Source organism: Microcaecilia unicolor, chromosome 1 (assembly GCF_901765095.1).
Source record: "Microcaecilia unicolor chromosome 1, aMicUni1.1, whole genome shotgun sequence".
NCBI classification, from domain to species: domain Eukaryota; kingdom Metazoa; phylum Chordata; class Amphibia; order Gymnophiona; family Siphonopidae; genus Microcaecilia; species Microcaecilia unicolor.
The window spans coordinates 20,659,602-20,685,059 of record NC_044031.1 but is presented as its reverse complement, the minus strand read 5'-3'; the positions used below and the strand labels follow the sequence as shown (position 1 = coordinate 20,685,059).

General features: G+C 47.9%; 2 protein-coding genes across 2 annotated transcripts in view; one reads left to right on the top strand and one right to left on the bottom strand.

The window, feature by feature from the left end:
* Positions 1 to 25,458, bottom strand: part of LOC115460045 (zinc finger protein 665-like) — a 160,791-nt gene that overhangs the window by 47,341 nt on the left and 87,992 nt on the right. The gene's annotated exons all lie outside the window — the stretch shown is intronic.
* Positions 1,839 to 25,458, top strand: part of LOC115463682 (zinc finger protein 420-like) — a 31,901-nt gene continuing 8,281 nt past the window's right edge. Inside the window, exons 1-3 of the mRNA XM_030194404.1 lie at positions 1,839 to 1,868; positions 7,752 to 7,878; positions 8,640 to 8,750. Coding sequence (XP_030050264.1) covers positions 1,842 to 1,868; positions 7,752 to 7,878; positions 8,640 to 8,750 — 265 coding nt within the window. The 5' untranslated portion in view covers positions 1,839 to 1,841. The remainder of the gene's footprint in view (positions 1,869 to 7,751; positions 7,879 to 8,639; positions 8,751 to 25,458) is intronic.

The window sequence follows — 25,458 nt, the reverse complement described above, 5'->3', positions numbered from 1 at the left end:
CATGTTCCAGATGAAAATGCCTGAGCATTTTCGGTCAGAACAAAAATGTGACCTTGCCCCCTGCCAGCCCACCCCCCCCCAGGCCACCCGCAAAAGGCTCTGGTGGTCTAGCGGCTTCTTCAGGGCAGAGCATCCTGCGTTGCTTCTTCCCCCAGTGACTTCATACTCCAAAATCACGGCCATGACTGCCGCAGGAGGTGGCAGCCATCATTTTGGAAATGGGAATAGCATAAGCAGGAGCAAGTCTCCTGCTTATGCTATTCCCAATTCCAAAATGGTGGGCACGACCTCCCACAGCAGTGTCACAAGGCTACCGCGGTACCACCGTATCTGCTCTGACCCAAGAGACAGAGGTAAACACCGCATAATCCGGACTTGATTCCTTCAAACTAAAAGGCTACAACCCCAAAATAATCTATTGCTTCTTCCCTTAAAATACGTAGAGAAAAGCCTATTGCAGTGCAAAGAGAAGAAAGCCACAGAGAGAATTCCTCTTGTAGTGACATACAATCCAGAGCTAGAAAAATTGAGAAGGATCATAAAAGATCTACAGTCACCACTCCAGGAGGATGAAGTACTGAAGGAGGTATTCCCAGCTCCACCAGGGCTGGCCTTCCGACAGCCACCTAATTTGAAACCAGTGTTGCCAGGTACTCGGCTCTGAAACCCACCCAAAAAGTTCACACCCCAACCCCAGCCGTCATCGACTCCGCCTCCGCCGTCATCGACTCCGCCGTCATTGACCACGCCTCTTCCGTCATCGGCCCTGCCTCCTCCGTCACCGGCCCCGCCCAAAACATCACTAGCCCCGCCCAAAACGGCCCGAAAAACCGCACAAAAACCACTGAAAAAACCAAAAACCAGCCCAAAAAAAAACGCGACCCGCAGCGGGCAAAAATTTCCCGCAGCAGGTCGCAGAAAACCGCCCAATTGGCAACCTTGTTTGAAACAGAAATTAGTGAAAAGCAAACTCCCAATAGAAGCTCAACCAATGGCACATGGCCCTGCGATATTTCCAGCTGCAAACTGCGCCGACATATTTCACAGGATCCTACAGTCACTCACATGGGAAAACCATTCAGAATAAGGGGATCATTCACATGCTCATCCTCCAATGTGGTATACATCATTCAAGGTCCCTTTTACTAAGCCGCGTAGGTGGCTACACACACGCAACGCGCATCAATTTGGAGTTACCGCCCGTCTACCGCAAGGCTCGGGCAGTAATTTCATTTTTTTACGTGCGTCTGTTACGCGCGCCGGAAAAGAATTTTTTATTTTCCCGCGCGTAGTGGAAACGAGGCAGTAATCATCATTCTACGTGCATAGATGATTACCGCACGGTTACCTCATGAGACCTTACCGTTAAGACAATGGCTGGCGTAAAGGTCTCAGACCCAAATGGACGCTCGACAATTTTTATTTTGCCGCATGTCCATTTTCAGCAAAGTTTTTTGAAAAGGCCTTTTTTACAGGCGCACTGAAAAATGGATCTGCGCACGCCCAAAACACGCTCCTACACTAGCGCAGCCTAGTTTTTCGTGCTCCTTAGTAAAAGGACCCTTGAATGTAAAAAGTGTGAAGAGACAAGCCAGATGCTAAAGACATGGCTCAATTTACACAGACACAATATTAAACACTCCAGTGCCAAGCAGGACACCACCTCTGTGGGACAGCACTGTACTAAACTACTACTACTACTACTATAAATCATTTCTATAGCGCTACCAGTCGTACGCAGCGCTTTACAATTGAACATGAAGGGAGAAGCTGAGCAGCTGCACTGACCCAGCAAATTGGGAGCCGGGGCTGGAAATGGTGCTGTGGAGAAGGGCAGGAGAATGGCTGCAGGGCTTTGTGCTGAGCAGGTAGGAGACTGGCAGGAGGTGGGCAGCAGGGGATGCAGTGCCAGGCAATGTCATGCAACCTCTGATACACACATGGTGCATGGAGCAAGCAGACAAAAAAGAAAGTTCTTCTTCCTGGTTCCCCTCCCTTCACAGGGGCTGGAAATGGTGCTGTGGAGAAGGGCAGGAGAATGGCTGCAGGGCTTTGTGCTCAGCAGGTAGGAGACTGGCAGGAGGTGGGCAGCAGGGGATGCAGTGCCAGGCAATGTCATGCAACCTCTGATACACACATGGTGCATGGAGCAAGCAGACAAAAAAGAAAGTTCTTCTTCCTGGTTCCCCTCCCTTCATAGGGCTGCTGAGCTAGCAAAGAGGGAGCCGGGGCTGGAAATGGTGCTGTGGAGAAGGGCAGGAGAATGGCTGCAGGGCTTTGTGCTCAGCAGGTAGGAGACTGGCAGGAGGTGGGCAGCAGGGGATGCAGTGCCAGGCAATGTCATGCAACCTCTGATACACACATGGTGCATGGAGCAAGCAGACGAAAAAGAAAGTTCTTCTTCCTGGTTCCCCTCCCTTCACAGGGGCTGGAAATGGTGCTGTGGAGAAGGGCAGGAGAATGGCTGCAGGGCTTTGTGCTCAGCAGGTAGGAGCCTGGCAGGAGGTGGGCAGCAGGGGATGCAGTGCCAGGCAATGTCATGCAACCTCTGATACACACATGGTGCATGGAGCAAGCAGACGAAAAAGAAAGTTCTTCTTCCTGGTTCCCCTCCCTTCACAGGGCTGCTGCTCCTGAGCCGGAAATGGTGCAGTGGAGAAGGGCAGGAGAATGGCTGCAGGGCTTTGTGCTCAGCAGGTAGGAGACTGGCAGGAGGTGGGCAGCAGGGGATGCAGTGCCAGGCAATGTCATGCAACCTCTGATACACACATGGTGCATGGAGCAAGCAGAGGAAAAAGAAAGTTCTTCTTCCTGGTTCCCCTCCCTTCACAGGGCTGCTGCTCCTGAGCCGGGGCTGGAAATGGTGCTGTGGAGAAGGGCAGGAGAATGGCTGCAGGGCTTTGTGCTCAGCAGGTAGGAGACTGGCAGGAGGTGGGCAGCAGGGGATGCAGTGCCAGGCAATGTCATGCAACCTCTGATACACACATGGTGCATGGAGCAAGCAGACGAAAAAGAAAGTTCTTCTTCCTGGTTCCCCTCCCTTCACAGGGGCTGGAAATGGTGCTGTGGAGAAGGGCAGGAGAATGGCTGCAGGGCTTTGTGCTCAGCAGGTAGGAGACTGGCAGGAGGTGGGCAGCAGGGGATGCAGTGCCAGGCAATGTCATGCAACCTCTGATACACACAACAAGAAAAGACAGTCCCTGCTCAAAAGAGCTTACAATCTAAATCAGAACATTGCATGAATGATCTTATGGTAGTAAGAACACTAAAAGGAAATTTAAAGACAGTCCAGGAACGTAAGACCTTTGAAGTCAAAAGATGAGAGATATTTTGATACCCACCAGACAAGACTTAACAAAGATCTGGCCTTTCTATCCCACTGTAAACCATAAAATTGTACTGCTTTGTCACTCCCTTATCTGCCATACATCTCTCTCTGTCTCTCATCCATCCAGCTCTCCCTGTTTCTCACCTAACCAACCCCTCCCTTTCCCTGTGAGCCTGTCATTGGAATGCCTCTGAGTTTCACTTATATATTCTGATATGTGTCAACATTTGCTTATTTCAGATCCGAAGAAGAAGGGTTACCTTCGAAAGCTAATCAAAAGATGTTTTAAATCGGTCCAATCAAAAAGGTGTCATCTTATTTTCTTTTCTATGTTTTGATTTATTGCTATGTATTACCTTTAAAAGTGAACTAACACGACTACCACACCAGCATTCTGAGAAAAGGACTACATTTCCCAGATTTCCCCCTCCCCCTATGATATCATTTCCTTCTGGAAAGGGAGAGGAGGACCACCTTATGCCATTGCTGAGGTTTGCCTGCCCTGCACCCTAGAGAAGCTGAAACTGAGACCCAGCAAAGACCACAGCTGTTGCAAGGGCAGCTGTGCAGTGAGGCAAGGAGCCAGGGCAGAAGAATGGCCGCAGGGCTTTCTGCTCAGCAGGTAGGAGACCGGCAGGAGGTGGGCAGCAGGGGATGCAATGCAGCCTCTCTCAGACACAATGCATGGGGCAAGCAGCAGAAGAAATGAGCCTGGCTGTAGAAATGAAAGTGCAGCTCTTTATTCCTTGCAGCCCCTGTAGGTTTACCTTTGCATCTTGCAGCCTGTCTGATCAGGAGCACAGGTATAAGGCTAAACATCCCTGAGACGCTTCTGCCTGGGTCCTCTCCCCTCACACAGCAGCTCATCTTCTTGCGTAATGATGCTCTCTGTGACCTCTTTTTAGATTCTCCTTCCTTTCATCCTCTACTCCGTGCATTTTCTTTCCATCAGTCTCCAAAATGTAAAAATATGAAATAACAGAGCTCAGAGCTGTCTGATATGTGAGGGGTTGAGTGGCAGTAACTAGAAACAGAAGGCTTTTTTTTGCCCAGGACACAGGGAGTCCTCCTGGTGTAAGGGATGCAGATGTTCCTGATGTTTTGGATAACAACGCTAGTTGTATTATGCACTGAGTTTGCCAGGCAGTGACTTTGCATAAAGTGGGGTGGAGAAGAAGCATGTTGTGTATCTTACATGCCATGAAAGGGAGGAGTCAAAAACCAACTGACGTGTTCAGTGTGTGTAATGCTTTGTAAGACATTAACAGGGCACCTGCTTTTCCTTTATAGAACGCAAGTGTAACAGGCAAGACACACGCACGCCTGTGACTTAGTCATGAGTATTATAGCAGCCGTAGAGCTGGTCAGCGCAGGCACCTGGGTTCCAGACATATTTTTGTATCTTACAGTGGCGTAGCCAAGGGTGGGCCTGGGTGGGCCCAGGCACACCCAGTAGCAACGCACCTATGATGTGGCTGGCAGGGATTCCCAAGCTCCACCAGCCGAAAACTCCCAACAACTGTCCCTCCTGCATACCTTGTAAATAGCAGATCTTCGCCTGCAGCGGAAACAGGAATTTGCATCAGTGGAAAGGCTGTGGGGCCAACATTAACAGTGTATATTAGTTGCTGCTTGCTGCTGGTGAAAATCTGCTATTTAAAAGGTATAAGGGAGAGGGGGGATGTTTGAGAGACCATATGGCATGCAGATGAGAGACGGAGAGACCAAATCACACGTGGAATGGAGTGGGGTTCTTCTGCCCACCCATCTTGGGCCCAGGCCCACCCAAAATTGGGTGTCTGCCTACGCCCCTGGTATCTTACAGTGTTCTATAAGATACTGAGACAGGCGAAACTTGCACATGCCTCAGACATAGTCACAAGCGTTATAGCAGCCGAGTCTCACTCCGGGTTAATCTCCGGACCCCAAAGCACGGATCCAGATTTGCAGCTGGGGTCTTTGGGTAGACACTGATCACAGTTCTGGTTCCCTGCAGCTCCCCAGTCCAGGATTCACACCGCACACCAGGAGGTTTTAGCACAAGTCAGTAGAGAGAAATCAAATCTCAATCATCAATGGGCACTTCCTTTCTAAACCCAGTAGGAGTCTTGGTAAAGAGCGGTTTCCCTTACAAGACTCGGGCACAAGTCTTCGATGCCTATCCTGCAGCCAGATGGAACACCAGGGCTAATGCCTTCTCCCAGAAGGCTCCTTACACAGGCCAGGTTGAGACTCCTTATGTGACTGTCTTCATCTGTGGGTGGTTACACCTGACTGGATAGAGCTAGGGTTGCCATATTTGCTGTGACAACAGGACACAAAATATAATTCAGCACCACCCCCCTGTCATACGCATGCACCACAGTGTCGCCTTGACCTCCCCCCCCCCCCCCCAAGAAAGCCATATTTCCTCCCTCTCTCCCCATGTATGTCCCCTCCCTAATCTTTTTTTCCAGCTTCCCTTCACAGCTCCCTCCCTCCCTCCACCCACATGACTCCATTCACATCCCTTCCCCTCCTGTGATATGATAGAGGTGTACAAAATAATGAGTGGGGTAGAGCGGGCAGATGTGAAGCTGTTTAGGCTTTCTAACAATAATAGAACCAGGGGACACAAGGAGGCATATTTTCAAAGCACTTAGCCTTCCAAAGTTCCATAGGTTTCTATGGAACTTTGGAAGGCTAAGTGCTTTGAAAATATGCCTCAAGGTGAAATTAGAATGTGGTAGGTTTAAAACAAATCGGAGAACGTTTTTCTTTACTCAGCGAGTGGTTAGACTCTGGAACTCATTGCCGGAGAAGGTAGTGACGGCAGCTGGCCTTGCTGAGTTTAAAGGGGGTCTGGACAGATTTCTGAAGGAAAAGTCCATTGATTGTTATTAAATTTGGAGTTTTTTGCCAGGTTCTTGGGGGCTGGATTTGGCCGCTGTCGGAGACAGAGTGCTGGGCTTGATGGACCTTTGGTCTTTTCCCAGCGTGGCGGTGCTTATGTACTTATGTACCTAGTTATTGTCGTGACCTGGTGGTCTAGTGCAGTGTTTCCCAAATCCAGTCCTGGAGTACCCCTTGCCAGTCAGGATACCCACAATGAATATAAATGAACTTGATTCGCATACATTGCCTCCATTATATGCAAACCTCTTTCATTCGTATTTATTGTGGATATCCTGAAAACCTGACTGGCAAGGGTACTTCAGGACCGGACTTGGGAAACACTGGTTTAGTGGCCTCTTCAGGGCAGGAAAGAGCCCCCTCGCTCCTGGCGCCACTTCAAAATGGCTGCTGAGAGTTCAAGTAGTGACTTTGCAAACATTTTGAAAAGCTATTCAAAAATGAATTAAGTTAGTGCAATAAAATGGTATTTTCTTTTTTGATTTATTTTGTTACATTTGTACCCCGCACTTTCCCACTCATGGCAGGCTCAATGCGGCAATGGAGGGTTAAGTGACTTGCCCAGAGTCACAAGGAGCTGCCTGTGCCTGAAGTGAGAATCAAACTCAGTTCCTCAGGACCAAAGTCCACCACCCTAACCACTAGGCCACTCCTCCACTGTTGCTACTATTTCAGATCCTACATGGAATGTTGCTATTCCACTAGAAGTCGGCCCTTGCAGATCACCAATGTGGCCGCGCAGGCTTCTGCTTCTGTGAGTCTGACGTCCTGCACGTACGTGCAGGACGTCAGACTCACAGAAACAGAAGCCTGCGCAGCCTTCTACATGGAATGTTGCTAGTGGAATACATTTCATGTAGAAGTCGGCCCTTGCAGATCACCAATGTGGACGTCAGACTCACAGAAACAGAAGCCTGCGCAGCCTTCTACATGGAATGTTGCTAGTGGAATACATTTCATGTAGAAGTCGGCCCTTGCAGATCACCAATGTGGACGTCAGACTCACAGAAACAGAAGCCTGCGCAGCCTTCTACATGGAATGTTGCTAGTGGAATAGCAACATTCCATGCAGAATCTCCAATAGTAGCAACATTCCATGTAGAATCTCCAATAGTATCTATTTTATTTTTGTTACATTTGTACCCCGCGCTTTCTCACTCATGGCAGGCTCAATGCGGCTTACATGGGGCAATGGAGGGTTAAGTGACTTGCCCAGAGTCACAAGGAGCTGCCTGTGCCTGAAGTGAGAATCAAACTCAGTTCCTCAGGACCAAAGTCCACCACCCTAACCACTAGGCCACTCCTCCTCTGTTTATTACCTTTAAAAGTGGACCAACACAGCTACAACATCACTTTAGCCAAAGATTTTGTTGAAATTTAAGTAGACTGCATCCAACGCCTGCTCTCTATCTAGTTGGTCAATCGGATTCATTTGGCACAGCCATGTTGCTTTGGTTCTTTCAACCCACTGGATTGTAGAAACTTCTTTATCCTTTCCTTAGTTCATGAGTGTTTCTGGTTTATGTTGCAGATGTGGGTGTCGTTTGAGGACATCACTGTCTCCTTCTCCCAGGAGGAGTGGGGGTATTTAGATGAAGGACAGAAGGAGCTTTACAGGGAGGTGATGAAGGAGAATTATGAGACTCTGATCTCTCTAGGTAAGGATTGCTTTATCTGCATTTTTAGCAGACAGCAGGGATCATTTATTAAATATAATTTGGAAGAGAAAAGCATTTCAAGTATGATCAAGACTTCTCTGTACAACCTCTATCAAGATGACGGCGTGAGGGCCAAGATTTATGGCCCCCGAGACCATTCCTGTGTGCCCTACAAGTTTCCACCCTTTTAAATCGGAGACAGATCTTGAAGCAGAGCTAAAAACAGGGGTAGAGTAGCCCATAAGGTCAGGACCTGGCTGCAGCAGATTGCATTGTACAAGGAAGCAGTCTTGGGACCAGTGAAAGTGTGGTTCTCGCTTTGTGGACCTCTCCTCAGCTTATGACACTTGTGGCATCATGAATTGCTTTTGACTTGTAACCACTCGCCTCCACCTACCCTCCTCTCCTCTTTCCTCTCGCCTCCACCTACCCTCCTCTCCTCTTTCCTCTACACATTAATTGATTTGCTTACTTTATTTTTTGTCTATTAGATTGTAAGCTCTTTGAGCAGGGACTGTCTGTCTTCTATGCTTGTGCAGCGCTGCTTACGCTTTGTAGCGCTATAAAAATGCTAAATAGTAGTAGTAGTAGTAGTATTAGAATAATAAGAAATCCTCACCAACTTCTGTTTCTGTGTATTAGAGGGCAGAACATCAGGTCAGGACCCTTAAAAATGATGTCCCCCACAAGAACGTCTACTGGGTATTTTTCTGTGAATATAAGAGAAATATAACTGGTTTTCATTTTATTCCTGGAAACAGGCTATGAAAATATCAATCCTGATATATTATCGTGTACTAGACAAGAGGAAGAAGCAAATATCCAGGATCCCCAGGAGTCAGACAAGAGAGAAGTTAAGAATTCACACACAGGTAAGTAATAAGTACTGTACAGAGTAAGAAGAGGTATTACAGAATACAGCTGAGTAATAACTATAAAGTAAAGGGAAGGTATAACAGTACTGGTGAGTAATCTTAACTTCTATAAGAGGAAGAGGAGGTATTACAGTGTACTAGTGAGTAATAACTATAAAGTAAGAAGAAGTATTAGAGTACAGCATAGTAAATATTATACAGAGTATTTCAGTTAATATTTACTATACAAATTAAGAGAAGGTATTACAGAAAACGGCTGAGTAGTAATAACTACTATACAGAGTAAGGGAAGGTATAACAGTACTGGTGAGTAATCTTAACTTCTATAAGAGGAAGAGGAGGTATTACAGTGTACTAGTGAGTAATAACTATAAAGTAAGAAGAAGTATTAGAGTACAGCATAGTAAATATTATACAGAGTATTTCAGTTAATATTTACTATACAAATTAAGAGAAGGTATTACAGAAAACGGCTGAGTAGTAATAACTACTATACAGAGTAAGGGAAGGTATAACAGTACTGGTGAGTAATCTTAACTTCTATAAGAGGAAGAGGAGGTATTACAGTGTACTAGTGAGTAATAACTATAAAGTAAGAAGAAGTATTAGAGTACAGCATAGTAAATATTATACAGAGTATTTCAGTTAATATTTACTATACAAATTAAGAGAAGGTATTACAGAAAACGGCTGAGTAGTAATAACTACTATACAGAGTAAGAGGAAATATTACACTGTACTGGTGAGTAATAAATACTATACCGCAGTGGCGTAGCCAGACATGACATTTTGGATGGGCCCAAAGCTAATATGGGTGGGCACTATCCATCCCCAAAGCCAGGCATCACCCCTTCCTTTCCCTCTCCCCATCTAACCCTCCCCATAGCTCGGCATCAGCCCTACCCAACCCCACCCCGCCCTGTAGCCTAGTATCAGCCCTGTCCTACCCACCCCCACCCCCATAGTCTGGCATCTCCCCTCCCCCACTCTGAAGTACACCAACATTATGTATAAAATGTTTTTTTTTTATGTCTTGGGCACTGCAGAGACTAACCCCACCTAGAAACCCCTCTTTGTTACATATAAAACTGTTTTTTTTTTTTTTATTTTAACCTGGGTACTGCAGAACCATCCCCACCCAAAAACCCACACCAACATGAAAAATACACCTTTTTTAAAAATTTTAACCTGAGCACTGAGCCCAACCCCACCCAGAAACCCACCAACAAAAAGTTTTAATGTTGGTGGGTTTTTGGGTGGGGGTGAGCTCTTCACTGCCAAGGAGGAAAAAAGGTATATTTAATGATTAAATAAATAAACCCCCACTCCCCCAGGCAGTGCCCCACCACTAGCATTACACTGTATATATATAAAAAAAAAACACCATTTGTTTTACCTGGCAGCTGGGCTTATCTGTGTAAATGAGAGAGCACTGCAGTGTGCTCCTTGTGCTGGCTCCTGTGCCTGCTTGGAGCCGCGGGCTGGTGCAGAAACCTCTCAACCAGTGCCGTAGCGAGGGTGCCTGACACCCGGGGCGGGTCGCCGCTGCGCACCCCCCCCCGGGTGCAGGGCACGGCGCCCCCCCTCCCGAAACGCACCCTACCTTTCAGCGGGGGGCAGGCAGGAGGGCTGATCTGCCCCCAGTGCACGTCACTGGGAGCTGCGTCGGCTCTGCTGCTTCCCTGCTTTCTCTGCCCCAGAACAGGAAGTAACTTATTCCGGGGCAGAAAGAGCAGGGAACCAGCGAGCCGACACCCCCCCAGCGCGTGTACCCGGGGCGGACCGCCCCACCGCCCCCCCCCCCTTCCTACGCCACTGCTCTCAACTATTGCTGGCAGCCTGGAACAGTGAAGGAAACCCTGTAGGCCGAGCTGCGGCACTGGAGGCAGATTTTCCCGTGCTCGGTGCGAGGGATGGGGGCAATGCAAGGCAAGGCGTCCTGAGTGAGACGCTTGTCGGAGAGCAGTGACTGCAGCAGCAATGGCGCAGCGCTGGAAGGAGCCACCATTCCCGACCTGGACCTGCACAAAAAAAAAGTTGGTTCCGCTGCTCCGCGGGTAGGAGGAGATGCTTCCTAAACACACATGGCTGAGCCATGGCAAACTAAAAGGCTGTGCACTTCCACAGCGCAGCTGCTGCCTAACCAGTGCCTAGAAGACCGGCACCCATTGGAGCAGGACAAACTGGGCGGGCCTCAGCTAAGTTTGGGTGGGCCTGAGCCCACCCAAGCCCACTCGTAGCTACAACCCTGCTGTACTGAGTAAGAGGAGGTATTACAGAGTACAGTTAAGCAGTAGATACTATACAGAGTAAGAGAAAATATTAGAGTACATCATAGTAATAAATACTATACAGAATAATATGGGGTATTATAGAATGGAGGTGAGTAATCCTATATAATAATTCTCACCTCCAATGTTCTGTCGCTGCCTGGGACCCTGGATCCCTCGGATGTGGTCTGCTAGGCGATGTAGATCACACTGATGCCATGAATCCCACATAGCTGATGGAATCCAATAGCAAACAGCGACCCAGGCAGGGGGAGGAGTAGGGAAACACGTGTTTCCCTACTCCTCCCCCTGCCTGGGAATCAGCTGTCAGTGCACGCTCCCTGCCACTTCGGAGCAAGTGGCAGGGAGCGGGGCAACACAGACCCCCCCCCTTGCCGCATCACCAAACCACCCCTCCCCACCCAACGAACATCAACACCCGGTGCCCCCTCACGCACCTCCCACCAAGTTCCGCACTCCGCCCTCCCTCTGATTTCAACCCCCCCCCCCCCGGCGTTATGGCCCCCTGGACCCCGACGGGAGTTGGGGTCCCCTGTCAGCACAGGTACTCGGTGGCGGGGGGGGGGACGGTTTTCGGCAAGAAGGGGGGTCTACAGGGTCGCGGAAGGGGGGTACAGGGGTTCATAAAGTGGAGGGGGGGTTGAAAACGGAGGGAGGGCAGAGTCGGTGGGAGGGGCGTGAGGGGGCCTTGAACTGGGTGGGTGGCAGGCCAGGGAGGCAGGGAGGGGACAGAGCGACACAGTGAGGGAGGGTGGGGGATTGCCTTGCTATCGCCCGTTTCCTTCCCTTAAGAAATGGGCCTTTTTTACTAGTAATAAATACTGTTCAGATTAAGAGGAAGTATTACTCTGTATAGCTGTTATAATTACTCACAAGTACACTGTAAAAGGAGGTGTTACAGAGTATAGCAGAGTTAAAGAAAGTTACTTATCTATAACAGCTGTTCTGTATGGATAGCAGTATATATGTCCTCGCATGGTGATCAAACAAAGAAGTGAGGCAAGTACCAGGAGGTCTCCCTCCTCCTTTTGTCAACACAGTAAAAGGTTTACAAGGCTGTAAAAGTTGTAGAGGTTTCATGAGATGCAGAGCAAGGAGGTTTGATTAACAGGAGACAATGAGGCATATTTTCAAAGCACTTAGCCTTCCAAAGTTCCATAGGTTTCTATGGAACTTTGGAAGGCTAAGTGCTTTGAAAATATGCCTCATTGTGACATCACAAGGCTGAAGCCACTCCATCCAAGGTGGTTTTCATTCTCCCCAATGTAGCTGCCGCCATCTTGATAAACCCCAAACCATGTAATTGATATGACGACAAGCTCTGCCTACTGGCTTCAGGCCAGGTAATGGGCCAAGCGCACTCCTGCCATCTCCTGTTAATCAAGCCTCCTTGATGCAGACCATGAATTTGTAGTACTTCCCACGATGTGTCATCACGCATGACCCCCTCTATTTTGTGTACTGCTTACCAGTAGAAGAAACTTACCAGGAAGGTGTGAAATTATATCCCGCTGAACATACAGAACACTGGTCACAGGTAAACCATTTTGTTTTATCTGAAAACAAAAAAGAACAGATTGGAGGAGTAGCCTAATGGTTAGTGTGATGGGCTGAGAACCTGGTGAACTGGGTTCCGTTCCCACTGCAGCTCCTGGTGACTCTGGGCAAATCACTTCACCCTCCATTGCCCCAGGTACAAAACTTAGATTTTGAGTCCAGTAGGGACAGAGAAAGTACCTGCCTTTAGCAGATGTAAACCGCTTTGGTAGTGGAGGAGTGGCCTAGTGGTTAGGGTGGTGGACTTTGGTCCTGAGGAACTGAGTTTGATTCCCGGCACAGGCAGCTCCTTGTGACTCTGGGCAAGTCACTTAACCCTCCATTGCCTGCCGCATTGAGCCTGCCATGAGTGGGAAAGCGTGGGGTACAAATGTAACAAAAATAAAAACATAGGAAGGCAGTATATCAAATCCATGCATGACCTTTCACCCTTTATAAAGTCCTTGCAAGTGAGAACCCCTGGCTACAGGTTGCCTTGCTTGCACGAATATTTCTACATTTTGATGTAGTGAAAAATGCAGTCAACTAGAGTGAACACAAATTAAATATGTGGTTCAAAGGAAAGCAACGTTATTCTTCAGGGCGAATTAGGTTGAATCTTTACATGTACAAAATAGCATTAGAAACTCTGGCAGAGACCCATTTACAAAGTATGTACTCTTCGCAATTAATATTTCCAAATTAATAAAGTGCCTTTGCTATCGTTTATCATTTGTACTACAAATAATCAAAGACACTTTATTAATTTGGAAATATTAATTGCGCAGAGTACATACTTTGTAAATGGGTCTCTGCGAGAGCCTAATTTATTTCAGTAGCAAAATTAAATGAAATAACTACTTATGAAGGTTACAGATAAGGTGGGGATGGAGGAGATTACTTGTGGAGATGGAATGGATCTTAGTGAGGATGAGCGGGTGTGTGTTAAGTTCCAGTGGTGTGCCTTGATCATTTTTACGCTTTGGAAGTGTGCTGCGAGATGAAAATGGTTAAAAGTATCACTGCTCTAGGTAGGATCTTAGGATATAATTTGTTATTTATTTTGGATTTTGCTCACACATTTTTTGGTAGTAGCTCAAGGTGAGTTACATTCAGGTACACCAGGCATTTCTCTATCCTTAGAGGGCTCAGAGTTTTTTGTACCTGAGGCAATGGAGGGTTAAGTGACTTGCCCAAGATCATACAGAGCAGCAGTGAGATTTGAACCAACCAACTCTGGATGTCAAGACTGGTGCTCTAACCACTAGGCCTCTCCTCTACTCAACCAACCTCCTTATTAGAAAACTTTTGTATAAGGCGGATCAGTCACTAAGGCCTGGAGCTCTCTGGTCCAACGTGTTGAAGTGACCATCACCGAAATAAGACCTTCCAGGTCAGGTACTTCAGTTCACAGGAGCCCAGAAGCTTAAAAGAAGATTTCATGCTTTGGGTCAGGAACAGAACAGGCAGCTTGATGGGGAAGCTTCAATAGAAATAAACTAGTGACGTGATTGGGGCATAGTTTGAATGGAGTGCGGGTGGAGTTGTGAAGTATGTACGTAACTATAACGTGCACCCTATGTGTGTACTTCAGCTGCATCCATTTACAGCAGAACACGTAGTCACCGACGTATCTCTAAAAAACAGGCTCCAACTGGTGATGAAATTACCCTCCACAGGTCTGGATTAGCCATCAGGGAGTCAGAGAAAAAGTAAGAGGTTTAGCTGGCAAATTTCCCTTTTCAAAAAGCACCACATGACCGTCTTGTGGTTCTGTACCTAAGCTACTCTGGGGCAGCAGTCGGCATGTGAATGTGAATTAATAGGTATATTCAGAGCCACTGTGAAGTCACTGGGTAAAAGGTGACTGCCTCCACTGCTATTTAGCAGAACGAAACAGAACTTTTAAATTAGCTGTATGGGGATAATTCTCTATCAATAATTACGCACATAATTGTCATTATAGAAAACTAAGCATTAGCCGCAGTTATGCACCTAACATTAGACGCCAGAACAGCGGCTGATGTAAATGCTCACATGTAACTGAAAGTATGCTGTAACCTGCGCACATAAGTGCTAGGCATGCCCCTGACCTGCCTGTGCCCCTACCAGGGCCACATCCCTGACCCGCCCATGCCCCATCCCAGCTCAGTGCCCTTCCCAGGTCCTCACAACCCATCCATGGCCCTCCCAGGTCCCCGCCCCTGACCTGCCTGTGCCCATCCCAGATTCCCACCCCTCACCCATCTGTGTTCCAGTTCTATGCCCCTTGACCTGCCCATGCCCCTCCCAGGGCCACATCCCTGAGCCGCACATGCCCCTTCCAGCTCAATGCCCTTCCCAGAACCACATGACCCATCCATTGCCCTCCCAGGTCCCCGCCCCTGACCTGCCTGTGCCCCTCCCAGGGCCACATCCCTGAGCAGTCCATGCCCCTCCCAGCTCAATGCCCTTCCCAGGACCACATGACCCATCCATGGCCCTCCCAGGTCCCTGCTCCTGACCTACCTGTGCCCCTTCCAGGTCCCCGTCCCTGATCCACCCATGCCCCTCCCAGGTCCCTGCCCCTGACCTGCCTGTGCCCCTCCCATCTCAATGCCCTTCCCAGGACCACATGACCCATCCATGCCCCTCCCAGGTCCCCACCCCTGACTTGCCTGTGTCCCTCCCAGGTCCACGCCCCCTGACCTGCCCATGCACCTCCCAGGTCAACACACCCCTTGCAGTTGTATGCTGTGGATTTTGGGGGTACTCAGCACCCATTGGCACCCACAGAATTGTCTCCTATGAGTGCAATACTTGAGAAATAGAAACCAAATTGCATTTACTATTGTGTTGTGCAAAATGCAAAGGGGTAGATATTCAAATGGGATTTAACTGACTACTGTCTGCTTAAATCCCGATCTGATGTTTAGTGGGACATAACTGAATAGTGCTGCTGAACATCGGCTGTGACGACCACGACACTATCTGGTTAATGTCAGGGCAGTCTGCATGCAGAGTTGGCTCAGCCAGGAATTATCCGGTTAGTGGAGGAGTGGCCTAGTGGTTAGGGTGGTGGACTTTGGTCCTGAGGAACTGAGTTCGATTCCCACTTCAGGCACAGGCAGCTCCTTGTGACTCTGGGCAAGTCACTTAACCCTCCATTGCCCCATGTAAGCCGCATTGAGCCTGCCATGAGTGGGAAAGCGCGGGGTACAAATGTAACAAAAAAAAAAAATCTCCGCTGAGTGAGTGCATGAATAAAGTTAAGCTAGCAAGAGACAATCCTAATTTTATCCAGGTACTAGTCTGAATGTTAGCCAATACCTGGATAAGTCCCAGAGGCCGGAAATACCCCAGTCCCAGAAGGCAGATAAGGTTCAGCACTGAATACCTGGGTATAAAAAGCTTGCACAGCTAGTATTCAAAACAATGCTGACTGCCATTGGGAAACACAACCCAAAATTAACAGAGAAAAACAAAGGATAAGCAGGAAAACCTCTGGATAATCCTGGTGAAAAGAGGAGAAATAGAAACCGAGATATGTTGCAGAAGTAAATCCTACAAGATCTTTGCGATCACAGGATCAAGAATTGTTGACTGTTCCCTCTGTCCGCAGTATTCGACTGCAGGCTGTTCGTGTGCGGAGTTTTTCCATTGTTGGACCTCAATTGCAGAATGCTTTGCCTCTTTCTGTATGGCAATTGACATCTTTGGCAGTATTTAAGAAACTGATAAAGGCTTTGCTATGTCAGAGAGTTTTTTTCTGAAGGAGGGGGGTTGTTGGGCTCCCAGATCAAGATCAAAGCTCTGTTTATGTTTATTGAATGTATTGATGGGGTTTTATGTGATTTGATTATGTTTGTCTTAATGTACTCTGCTCAGTTTTTTTGAATGGGTGGATCATACATTTTTGTAAATAAAATAATTTTCCTCCTGAACTCTATATACAAAAAGAAAAGAAATATGCATTTGTCAAAACTGAGAGAGAAAAATCAAAGACTGGGCCTGAATAATCCTGGGGTAAAGTGGAGAAACAGCAGGTAGAAATCCTTCTGAAATAGGGAATATGCATCTATTAATTTGGCCTGCTCTAGTTCTGCCCAGACCATGCCCCCTTGGCCATATGCACGTTTCTGAAATTGAAGTGTATATCCCCAGTTTTGTAAAATTGGGATTTAGAGGTATATACAGGGCTTTTTTTGAGGGGGTACTTGGGGGTACTGAGTACCGGCACCTTTTCCATTGGCTGCTAAAATTGACCCATGGACCCCAAGTTTTAATGAAAGAGCTCAGGCTCTACACACCAATTCTGCCTTGTCATAGGTTCTGTGACTGGTTGCAGGGGGCCTGGCTATTGTGGGGAGGGTCCCTCAGTGATTACCCCCACCCCTGAAGGGTGGCCTAGCATTTGAGTACTGGCACCTTTTTCACTAGAAAAAGTGCGCTGGGTATATGTAACATGAGATATCTAAATGCCAGTTTATGCACATCTAAAACACATGTAGGGCTTCTGAAATAACTACCAGTGCCGAGCAGTGGAGGGATTTATGTTCCCGTCGTTGATATGACACCAGAATTTGAATACAATCTTTTTTTGATACGCTGAGCTGTAACGTGAGACCTTCTACTTCTGCTTTGTACCCATTTGAAGGGGAGTTTTAGTGGCTGGTCTGGAATGTTCCATGTGAATGAAGAATTATGCTCTGTCAGAGCGATATTCGAAGGCAGTTATGAGTTCACCAGTCCAGTGCTTCTCAACCTTTTTTCATTTTGGGGCATACTTTTAAGCTTGCTTGATCCTCAGAACACACCAAACGAAATTTCACAAAGTTGTCATATTTGCTAGCCATTGGCCACTTGACTCTGAAATGCCAGATAATGCACTTTAAACTAAAAGGTAGAGTATTAAAAAGCCTAAAGCCTGGATTGGCCCCTATTGGAAACAGAATACTGGGCTTGATGGACCTTTGGTCTGTCCCTGTGTGGCAATACTTATGTACTTATAGGTAGAGATTTAAGAGTAGAGCATGGGGACCCTGGCGAGATCAAATGCAAGATCTCCCTTGGATGCCCCTGGTCAATGAATAGAATTAAACAGACAGCATTCTTCCCATCCCCCCTTAACCCACCCAAGCAGTGTTTCTTTTCTCCTTCCACCCCACCCCAAGCAGGTCCATCCACAACCAAACCTTTTGTAAGCCCCTTCTCCACAGGCAGTACTTTTTAGGTCACCCTCCTCAGGCATAGCATTTCTCCTCTTGGACCTTCCCCTGGCAGCATTTACCCTGAGGGGAGGCTCAGGACAGCCTGCTGCTTAAGGCAGGGAATGAAAATGTTCCTTCCTCCCCTCCCCAAGGCACCCAAAAGAGAAGGTCCCCTTAAACGTCTACTCAGGGGGGAGGGTGAGGAGGTCTCCTCATTGAGAACACTGGTCAGGAACTTCCCCCAAGAAAGAAAGAAAACAACTTATATTCCCAGGCTACTAGAAAAAGAAATGAGAACTTTGTCAGTGTCAGTTATACTCAATAAAAATTGTTTATAAATTATATAGCTTGGAACTTATATATATATATATGCACCATCACGACGGTAAAGGCAAACCAGTGGCGTCCCCCAAATTTCTTCTGGGCCCCTGGTTTTGCTTGCGGGAGTCCCCAACCCCTGTCAGCTGAAGCCTCGTCCAGCACCGGTCTCCGGCGCCGCCGCGTTGCCTGTCCTGCACTCTCCTTTTAGTGAAACTGAGCATGCTCAATTTCACTTAAAGGAACGTGCAGGATGTGAGGAGGAAGAGAGAGCAGGGCAGGCGGCACTGGAGAAGGCTTCAGTTGCCAGGGGTTGGGGACCCCTACCTAGGGTTACCATATTTTGTCCTCTTAAAAAGAAGACACATGTCCCGCCCCTGTACCGCCTACGCCCTGCCCCCTGTCACATATTCCCCTTCCCCTGGGTCACATATACCCCTCCCCTGCCCCCGTCACCTCCCCTCCCCCTTATCACATATTCCCCTTCCCTGCCCCCCTCGTCACCTCCCCTTCCCCTTGTCACATATTCCCCTCCCCTCCACTTACTTACTATCTACTGCCCTGGTGGTCTAGTGACCTCTTCAGGGCAGGAAAGAGCCCCCTCTTTCCTGCCCAGAGCGCTGCCTTGCCCTGCATCCTTCTCCGTCTCGGTCCTGCCCCGAAGAGGCCACTAGACCACCAGGGCAGATAGTAAGTAAGGGGAGGGGAGGGGAGACCCATGGCGCCGCTCACCTGCCCGCACACCCGTTTGTCCTGAAATCTGGACAAAGGGGCGGGCGGGCACAACCCGCCTGGATGCCCCGGACATGTCCTCAAAAAGAGGAAATATCCGGGGAAATCTGGACATATTTTATTTTTTAATTTATTTTTGTTACATTTGTACCCCGCGCTTTCCCACTCATGGCAGGCTCAATGCGGCAGGCAATGGAGGGTTAAGTGACTTGCCCAGAGTCACAAGGAGCTGCCTGTGCCTGAAGTGGGAATCGAACTCAGTTCCTCAGTTCCCCAGGACCAAAGTCCACCACTCTAACCACTAGGCCACTCCTCCACTGTTGCTACTATTTGAGATTCTGCATGGAATGTTGCTATTCCACTAGCAACATTCCATGTAGAAATCGGCCCTTGCAGATCACCAATATGGCCGCGCAGGCTTCTGCGAGTCTGACAGGACGTCAGACTCACAGAAACAGAAGCCTGCGCAGCCTTCTACATGGAATGTTGCTAGTGGAATAGCAACATTCCATGCAGAATCTCCAATAGTAGCAACATTCCATGTAGAATCTCCAATAGTATTAATGCGGCTTACATGGGGCAATGGAGGGTTAAGTGACTTGCCCAGAGTCACAAGGAGCTGCCTGTGCCTGAAGTGGGAATCGAACTCAGTTCCTCAGTTCCCCAGGACCAAAGTCCACCACCCTAACCACTAGGCCACTCCTCCACTGTTGCTACTATTTGAGATTCTACATGGAATGTTGCTATTCCACTAGTCGGCCCCTGCAGATCACCAATGTGGCCGTGCAGCCTTCTACATGGAATGTTACTAGTGGAATAGCAACGTTCCATGTAGAATCTCCAATAGTAGCAACATTCCATGTAGAATCTCCAATAGTATCAATGCGGCTTACATGGGCAATGGAGGGTTAAGTGACTTGCCCAGAGTCACAAGGAGCTGCCTGTGCCTGAAGTGGGAATCGAACTCAGTTCCTCAGTTCCCCAGGACCAAAGTCCACCACCCTAACCACTAGGCCACCCTACCCCTACCAGCCGAGGTACTTTGCTGCAGCAGTGGGTGGGGAGCGGCGGGGGCGTGGCAGGGCAGCTGGGGGGGGGGCGGCAGCAGGGCAGCAGACTAAAATGTGTCCCCCCGCCTCAGGCTGTGGCCCTGCCCCCCTCCCACCACGATGTCTGGCTTCGCCCCTGATGCAAACATATATTCTGTATTCACAGACGTCTTCCTCACACAATGGGTAGGGAATAGAACTGTAGAAGTCACCATACCAAAAAAACCCAAGTCTAATTCTGGTTTTATCTTAATAACAGCAACAAAACTCTTCTCAAGAAGCAGGCATATTAATTATTCTCCGAGGACAAGCAGGCATTATATTCTCACATGTGGGTGATGTCATCCACAGAGCCCGGTGCAGACCCTGCCAAGTGTACTATCACTTTAAGGGTCATGTTTACTAAGGTGCGTTAGCGTTTTAAACGTGCCTACAATTAATGCGCGCTAACCGTGTAGGCACCTATAGGGATATTGTAGGTGCGTACACGATTAATGTGTGTTAAAAACGCTAACAGGCCGAGGGGAGGGAAGTGGCGTCACGAACGCTGATGGCTGCTTAGGTTCGGAGCTTCGTCACGTCCCTGCTTTTCATTAGTGATAAAGTGCGTCTAAACATCCCCCCGATCCTTACCTGCTACTTCAGAATAGTGCTGGCTTTATGGTGATCAATTTTGATCAGCTGGAAACGATGTCCTCGGTCCAGAAAGAGAGCAAACGACAGTCAGCGCAGCAAGCCAGTAAGGCCGCGAATCGCCATGTGCTCGCCTCGGCCCGCGCCTCCCAATCCGGCTCGGACTCGACTCTGTCCACGGCTGAATTAGGCAGCACTTCGGCGAAACGGGGCATTTCAAAAGAATTTGTAAAATGCCTAAAGGTGATTAGAGAGGAGATTAAATCCTCTAAGGAGGAGATTCTCGACCGGATGGATGTTTTGAGTGTGGACCTCCGTGAGTTGGGAGAGCATGTGGAGAACTTAGAGACTCGGGCCGATGAGCAAACTGAGCAGCTGAATGGTGCTGTCTCAAAGATTTCAAAGCTTTTCGAATACCTGGACGAGCTGCAATATAAGGTGGACAACCAGGAGAACTGGGGGAGAAGGAACAACCTCCGTTTTCGTGGAGTTCCCGTAACAGGTGACAGAGAAGACGCGGCTACGGTTGTAAAACTACTCTGCGGAAAGCTGCTGGGGTCAGAGGTTTCCGCGGTGGAGAGAGCACATAGAGCCCTGGGGAAGAGAACTGACAATAAGCCCAGGGACATTGTGGCTTGTTTCTCATCATATGCCATTAAAGATCAAGTGATGCAGCAAGCCTGGCAGGTCTCACGTGTAGATTACAACGAGACTCTGGCTAAACGTTGTGCGATGAAACCAGCCTTAGACATATTAATAGCGAATAAAATCCCGTATCGCTGGTCTTTTCCCTTTGCTCTCTGCTTCACAGTTGGGGGAAAGCTGCATCGGCTCAGACTTCTATCAGAAATCTGGAAGATTCTATATGATGAAGGCCTAGTGGCTGCTGAACACCCACCGGTGGATATTGCTCCTACAGCTCGGGCCAAGCTCCAGCAATGGGTCACTAATAAATCTAAGACCCCTTCGAAAGCCACCTGAGAGGAATGGCTGCAGCAATATTGGACTTTCTTTGTGTCTTTGATCCATAATGCTGTATAGATGTGATGTAAATTATACTCGTTAAATTTGCTCTACCATCTTTAGGGGGGATTGGGAAAAGATGTAGGGGGGATAAGGGAATGAGGGTTGTATTTTTGTGAGATGTATCGAGGGGGATGTATGTAACAGGAGTAGTTGGGATGTGTGGGAGGATTGGGGCTTGAGTGGTATATCGGGTTGGTGGGTTTATTTTTCTGATTTCCTAGTTAAGGGGGGGGGGGGGGGTTCAGTCCCTATCTGGGGATCTGGGGTGAATGGATATGGGGGGAGGGACGGTGGGTTGATGTGTAAAGTAAGGAGACCTGAATGGTTGGAGTGTGGGGGGGGGGGGGGGGGGTCCTTGGAATAGGAGGGAGGGTTTGGAGGGAGTTTATTTTGGTTTCCCCCCTTTTTTTACTCTCTCTCTTGCTTTTCCTCACATACCAGATGTTAGGTAATGCTATGGTCCTATGCTTTGACTGTGCCTCTCATTGTGTCATTCGTGCTGTAAATGACTGTTGATCTTAAGTTTTTGACCTATAATGTCAAAGGTCTCAATTCTCCTCAAAAGCGTCAAAAGCTATTCAAGGAGTTGCTGTTACATACTCCTCAGGTGGTATTTCTGCAGGAGACCCACTTTAGACGGGACCACGAAAAATTTCTAACTCATCAACAGTACCCTAATGTTTTTTGTGCATCCGATGCTAGTGCCTTGAAGAAAAGGGGGGTTGCGATCTTGCTTCACTCTTCTTTGCCGGTTCAGGTGCACAAAGTTAAGCGTGACCCTAGGGGTCGTTTTTTGATTTTACATGTTTCTTTGAATAACTTAGATTTTTCTTTAGTAGCAGTGTACGCACCCAATGATTCTCAGGCAGACTTTTACACTCAGCTTGGAAGGGTGGTACAGGCTGACCCATTTGATAAGATGGTTCTGGGTGGTGATTTCAACTCTACGTTTGACCCAGCCATGGATAAGTCAGGTGCCGTTTCGCGGATGGACGTTAAAAACTCGAAGGCTCTGGCGGCACTAGCTCGAACTTTGGCTGTGTTTGATGTGTAGCGTTTGCAACATCCCAGAGAGAGAGATTACTCTTTCTGTTCGCACTTGCATGGCTCTTATTCTCGGATTGATCTTCTTCTTCTTGACATTGCCTTGGCCCAGGGTGAAAATTCCTCGGGTATTGGATCTATTACTATCTCGGATCATTCCTCAACTTGGCTCCATCTTTCCTCTCTTTGAGAGGCTGATAAGAACACTAGGTGGACTCTAAATGTCTCTTTATTAAGAGACGAGAAGCTGTTAGCGGCATATCTTCTAAAGGAATACCTTGATATCAACCTGAATTCCGGTCCTTCAATGGGGATTGTTTGGGATGCTCTGAAGGCTGTAACGAGGGTTTTTTTTCTAAAACAGGCCTGTACTCAGGCTAGGGCTCTGCGGAAAGAGGTAAATACGTGCATGTCACAGTTATCTTGTTTGGAGATCCAACATAAAACTTCGCACTCTGTATCTATTTTGAGGAAAATCCAAGCGCTTCGCCTTAAGCTGGATAATATATACTCAGAACAATTACAGTTTGTAAGAGGTCAACAGCAGCTACATCAGTGTTTTACTCTGAATAAACAGGGTCGTTCGTTGGCTTTCCGATTGAGGCAGCAGCAGCTTGACCGAACCATTCTGCGGATTGGAGATGCTAAGAATAAGGTGTTGACCCAGTCTTCTTTAATCCATAAGCGTTTTCAGTCCTTTTATGAATCTTTATACTCGACAGATTCTAGTATTCAAAGTGACGCTATAGCGGCCTTTCTTTCCTCCCAAAGCCTACCTGCTTTGTCAGATGAGCAGCATTCCTTGTTGGATGGTAGGGTTAAGGTAGAGGAAATTATCTCCGTTATCAAAGATTTGCCAACTGGAAAGGCTCCTGGACTGGATGGCCTGTTGAACGATTTTTATAAAGTATTCATGGGAGAGTTGGCTCCTTTCTTAGCTGAGATCCTTAATGGTGTGCAGGACGGACAAGCTCTTCCTCCAACAATGATGGAGGCTTGGATAGCTGTAATACCTAAGCCAGGTAAGGACAAGGTGAAATGTGCCTCCTATTGCCCCATCTCCATTCTTAACTCTGATGTTAAAATTATAGCAAAGGCCCTAGCGAATCGCTTGGCTAAAGTACTCCCTGACCTGGTACATCCTGATCAGGTTGGGTTTGTTTCTCAAAGGCAAGCTATGCTCACATTAGCCCCTTCCTTAAATCACTTCATTGGCTCCCTATCCGTTTCCGTATTCAGTTCAAGCTTCTCTTATTGACCTATGTGTATTCACTGTGCCACTGCCCAGTACCTCTCTACTCTTGCCTCTCCCTACGCCAGTGGCGTACCTAGGGTAGTTGACACCCGGGGCCGGTCATTTTTTAACACCCCCCCCCCCCCCCCCCAAATCCAGTACTAGGCATACCGAGAATACAAAACACTCAGGACCTATAGAGCAATTCTACCATACCATAAGCAGTCATTTCTAGGAGTCACACAAGGAAAAGGAAAGCATCTTAAACACTACAGTGAGCACTAGAACATCAATTCACCTATTGTAAAATGAAACCAGACAGAATAGTACAGATCGTAGATCCTGCACAGTCAATGCCAACTGAAAGCCATGTCTTTTTCACAAACACAGATACACCCTAATCCACTATAGAATAAGTAATCATAAACTTTCTATTTAGACAAAAATTAAACTGAACCCCCAATGCCAGACTCTGCATACAATGCAACACCACAGAAACAGAAACTGTCCCCTAGTACTGTGCAAAATATAAAGACAGCAGATGTAAATTTGAAAAAACTAACAAGTACCAATCACCACTTTACAAATTAACAAATAGAAATAAAACAAATATAGAAAGTAAAATAATACCATTTTATTGGACTAATACATTTAGCTTTCAGAGGCCAAAACCTCCGTCCTCGGGTCAGTACAGTATAGTGCTGTTACAGTATCCTATCCTGACCTGAGGAAGGGGGTTTTGTGCTCCGAAAGTTAGTCAACATGTATTAAAATTAGTCCAATAAAAAGATTACCTTATTTACATGTTCTATTATAAACATTTAACATATCTACAATACTTTATCCTAAAGCAAAAAAAATAAAAAAATATATTTTATTTACAGTTTGTTGTCTCTGGTTTCTGCTTTTCTCATCTTCTTTTCACCGTCTTCCTTCCATCCAGCATCTGTCTTCACTCTCTCTCTCTCTCTCTGCCATCCAGTGTCAGCCCTCTCTGCCGTCCCTTCCATCCACTGCCTGCCCTTTCTCTCTGCCCCTTCAATCCACCATTTGCCCTCCCTCTCCCATCCATCCAGGGTCTGCCCTCCCTCTCGCTCCCCCTTCCATCTAGGACCTGTCCCCTCTCTCTCTGCCCCTTTTTTCAGCCACCAGTTCCAGCCCCCTTCTCCCCTCTGAACACCCCCACCCCAGTCCCCTTCTCCCCTCCTTCTCCTGTCTGAGACCCCCACCACAGTCCCCTTCTCCCCTCCCCTGTCTGAGATCCCCACCCCAGTCCCCTTCTCCTCTCCCCCTCCCCTGTCTGAGATCCCCACCCCAGTCCTCTTCTCCTCTCCCCCTCCCCTGTCTGAGACCCCCACCCCAGTCCCCTTCTCCCCTCTGAACACCCCCACCCCAGTCCCCTTCTCCCCTCCCCTTCCCTTCTCCCCTCTGAGACCCCCACCCCAGTCCCCTTCTCCCCTCTGAACACCCCCACCCGAGTCCCTTTCGCCCCTCTCCTTCCCCACCGGTGAAGCAGCGTCGCAGGCAGCGCCTCGTGCCCTGCTTGTAAAAAAAAAAAAAAATCAAATCTCCTTCCTTCTCCTCCTCGTCTTGACGTCGACTCGGGCCTTCCAATCAAATTGATTGGAAGGCCCGAGACGACGTCAAGACGAG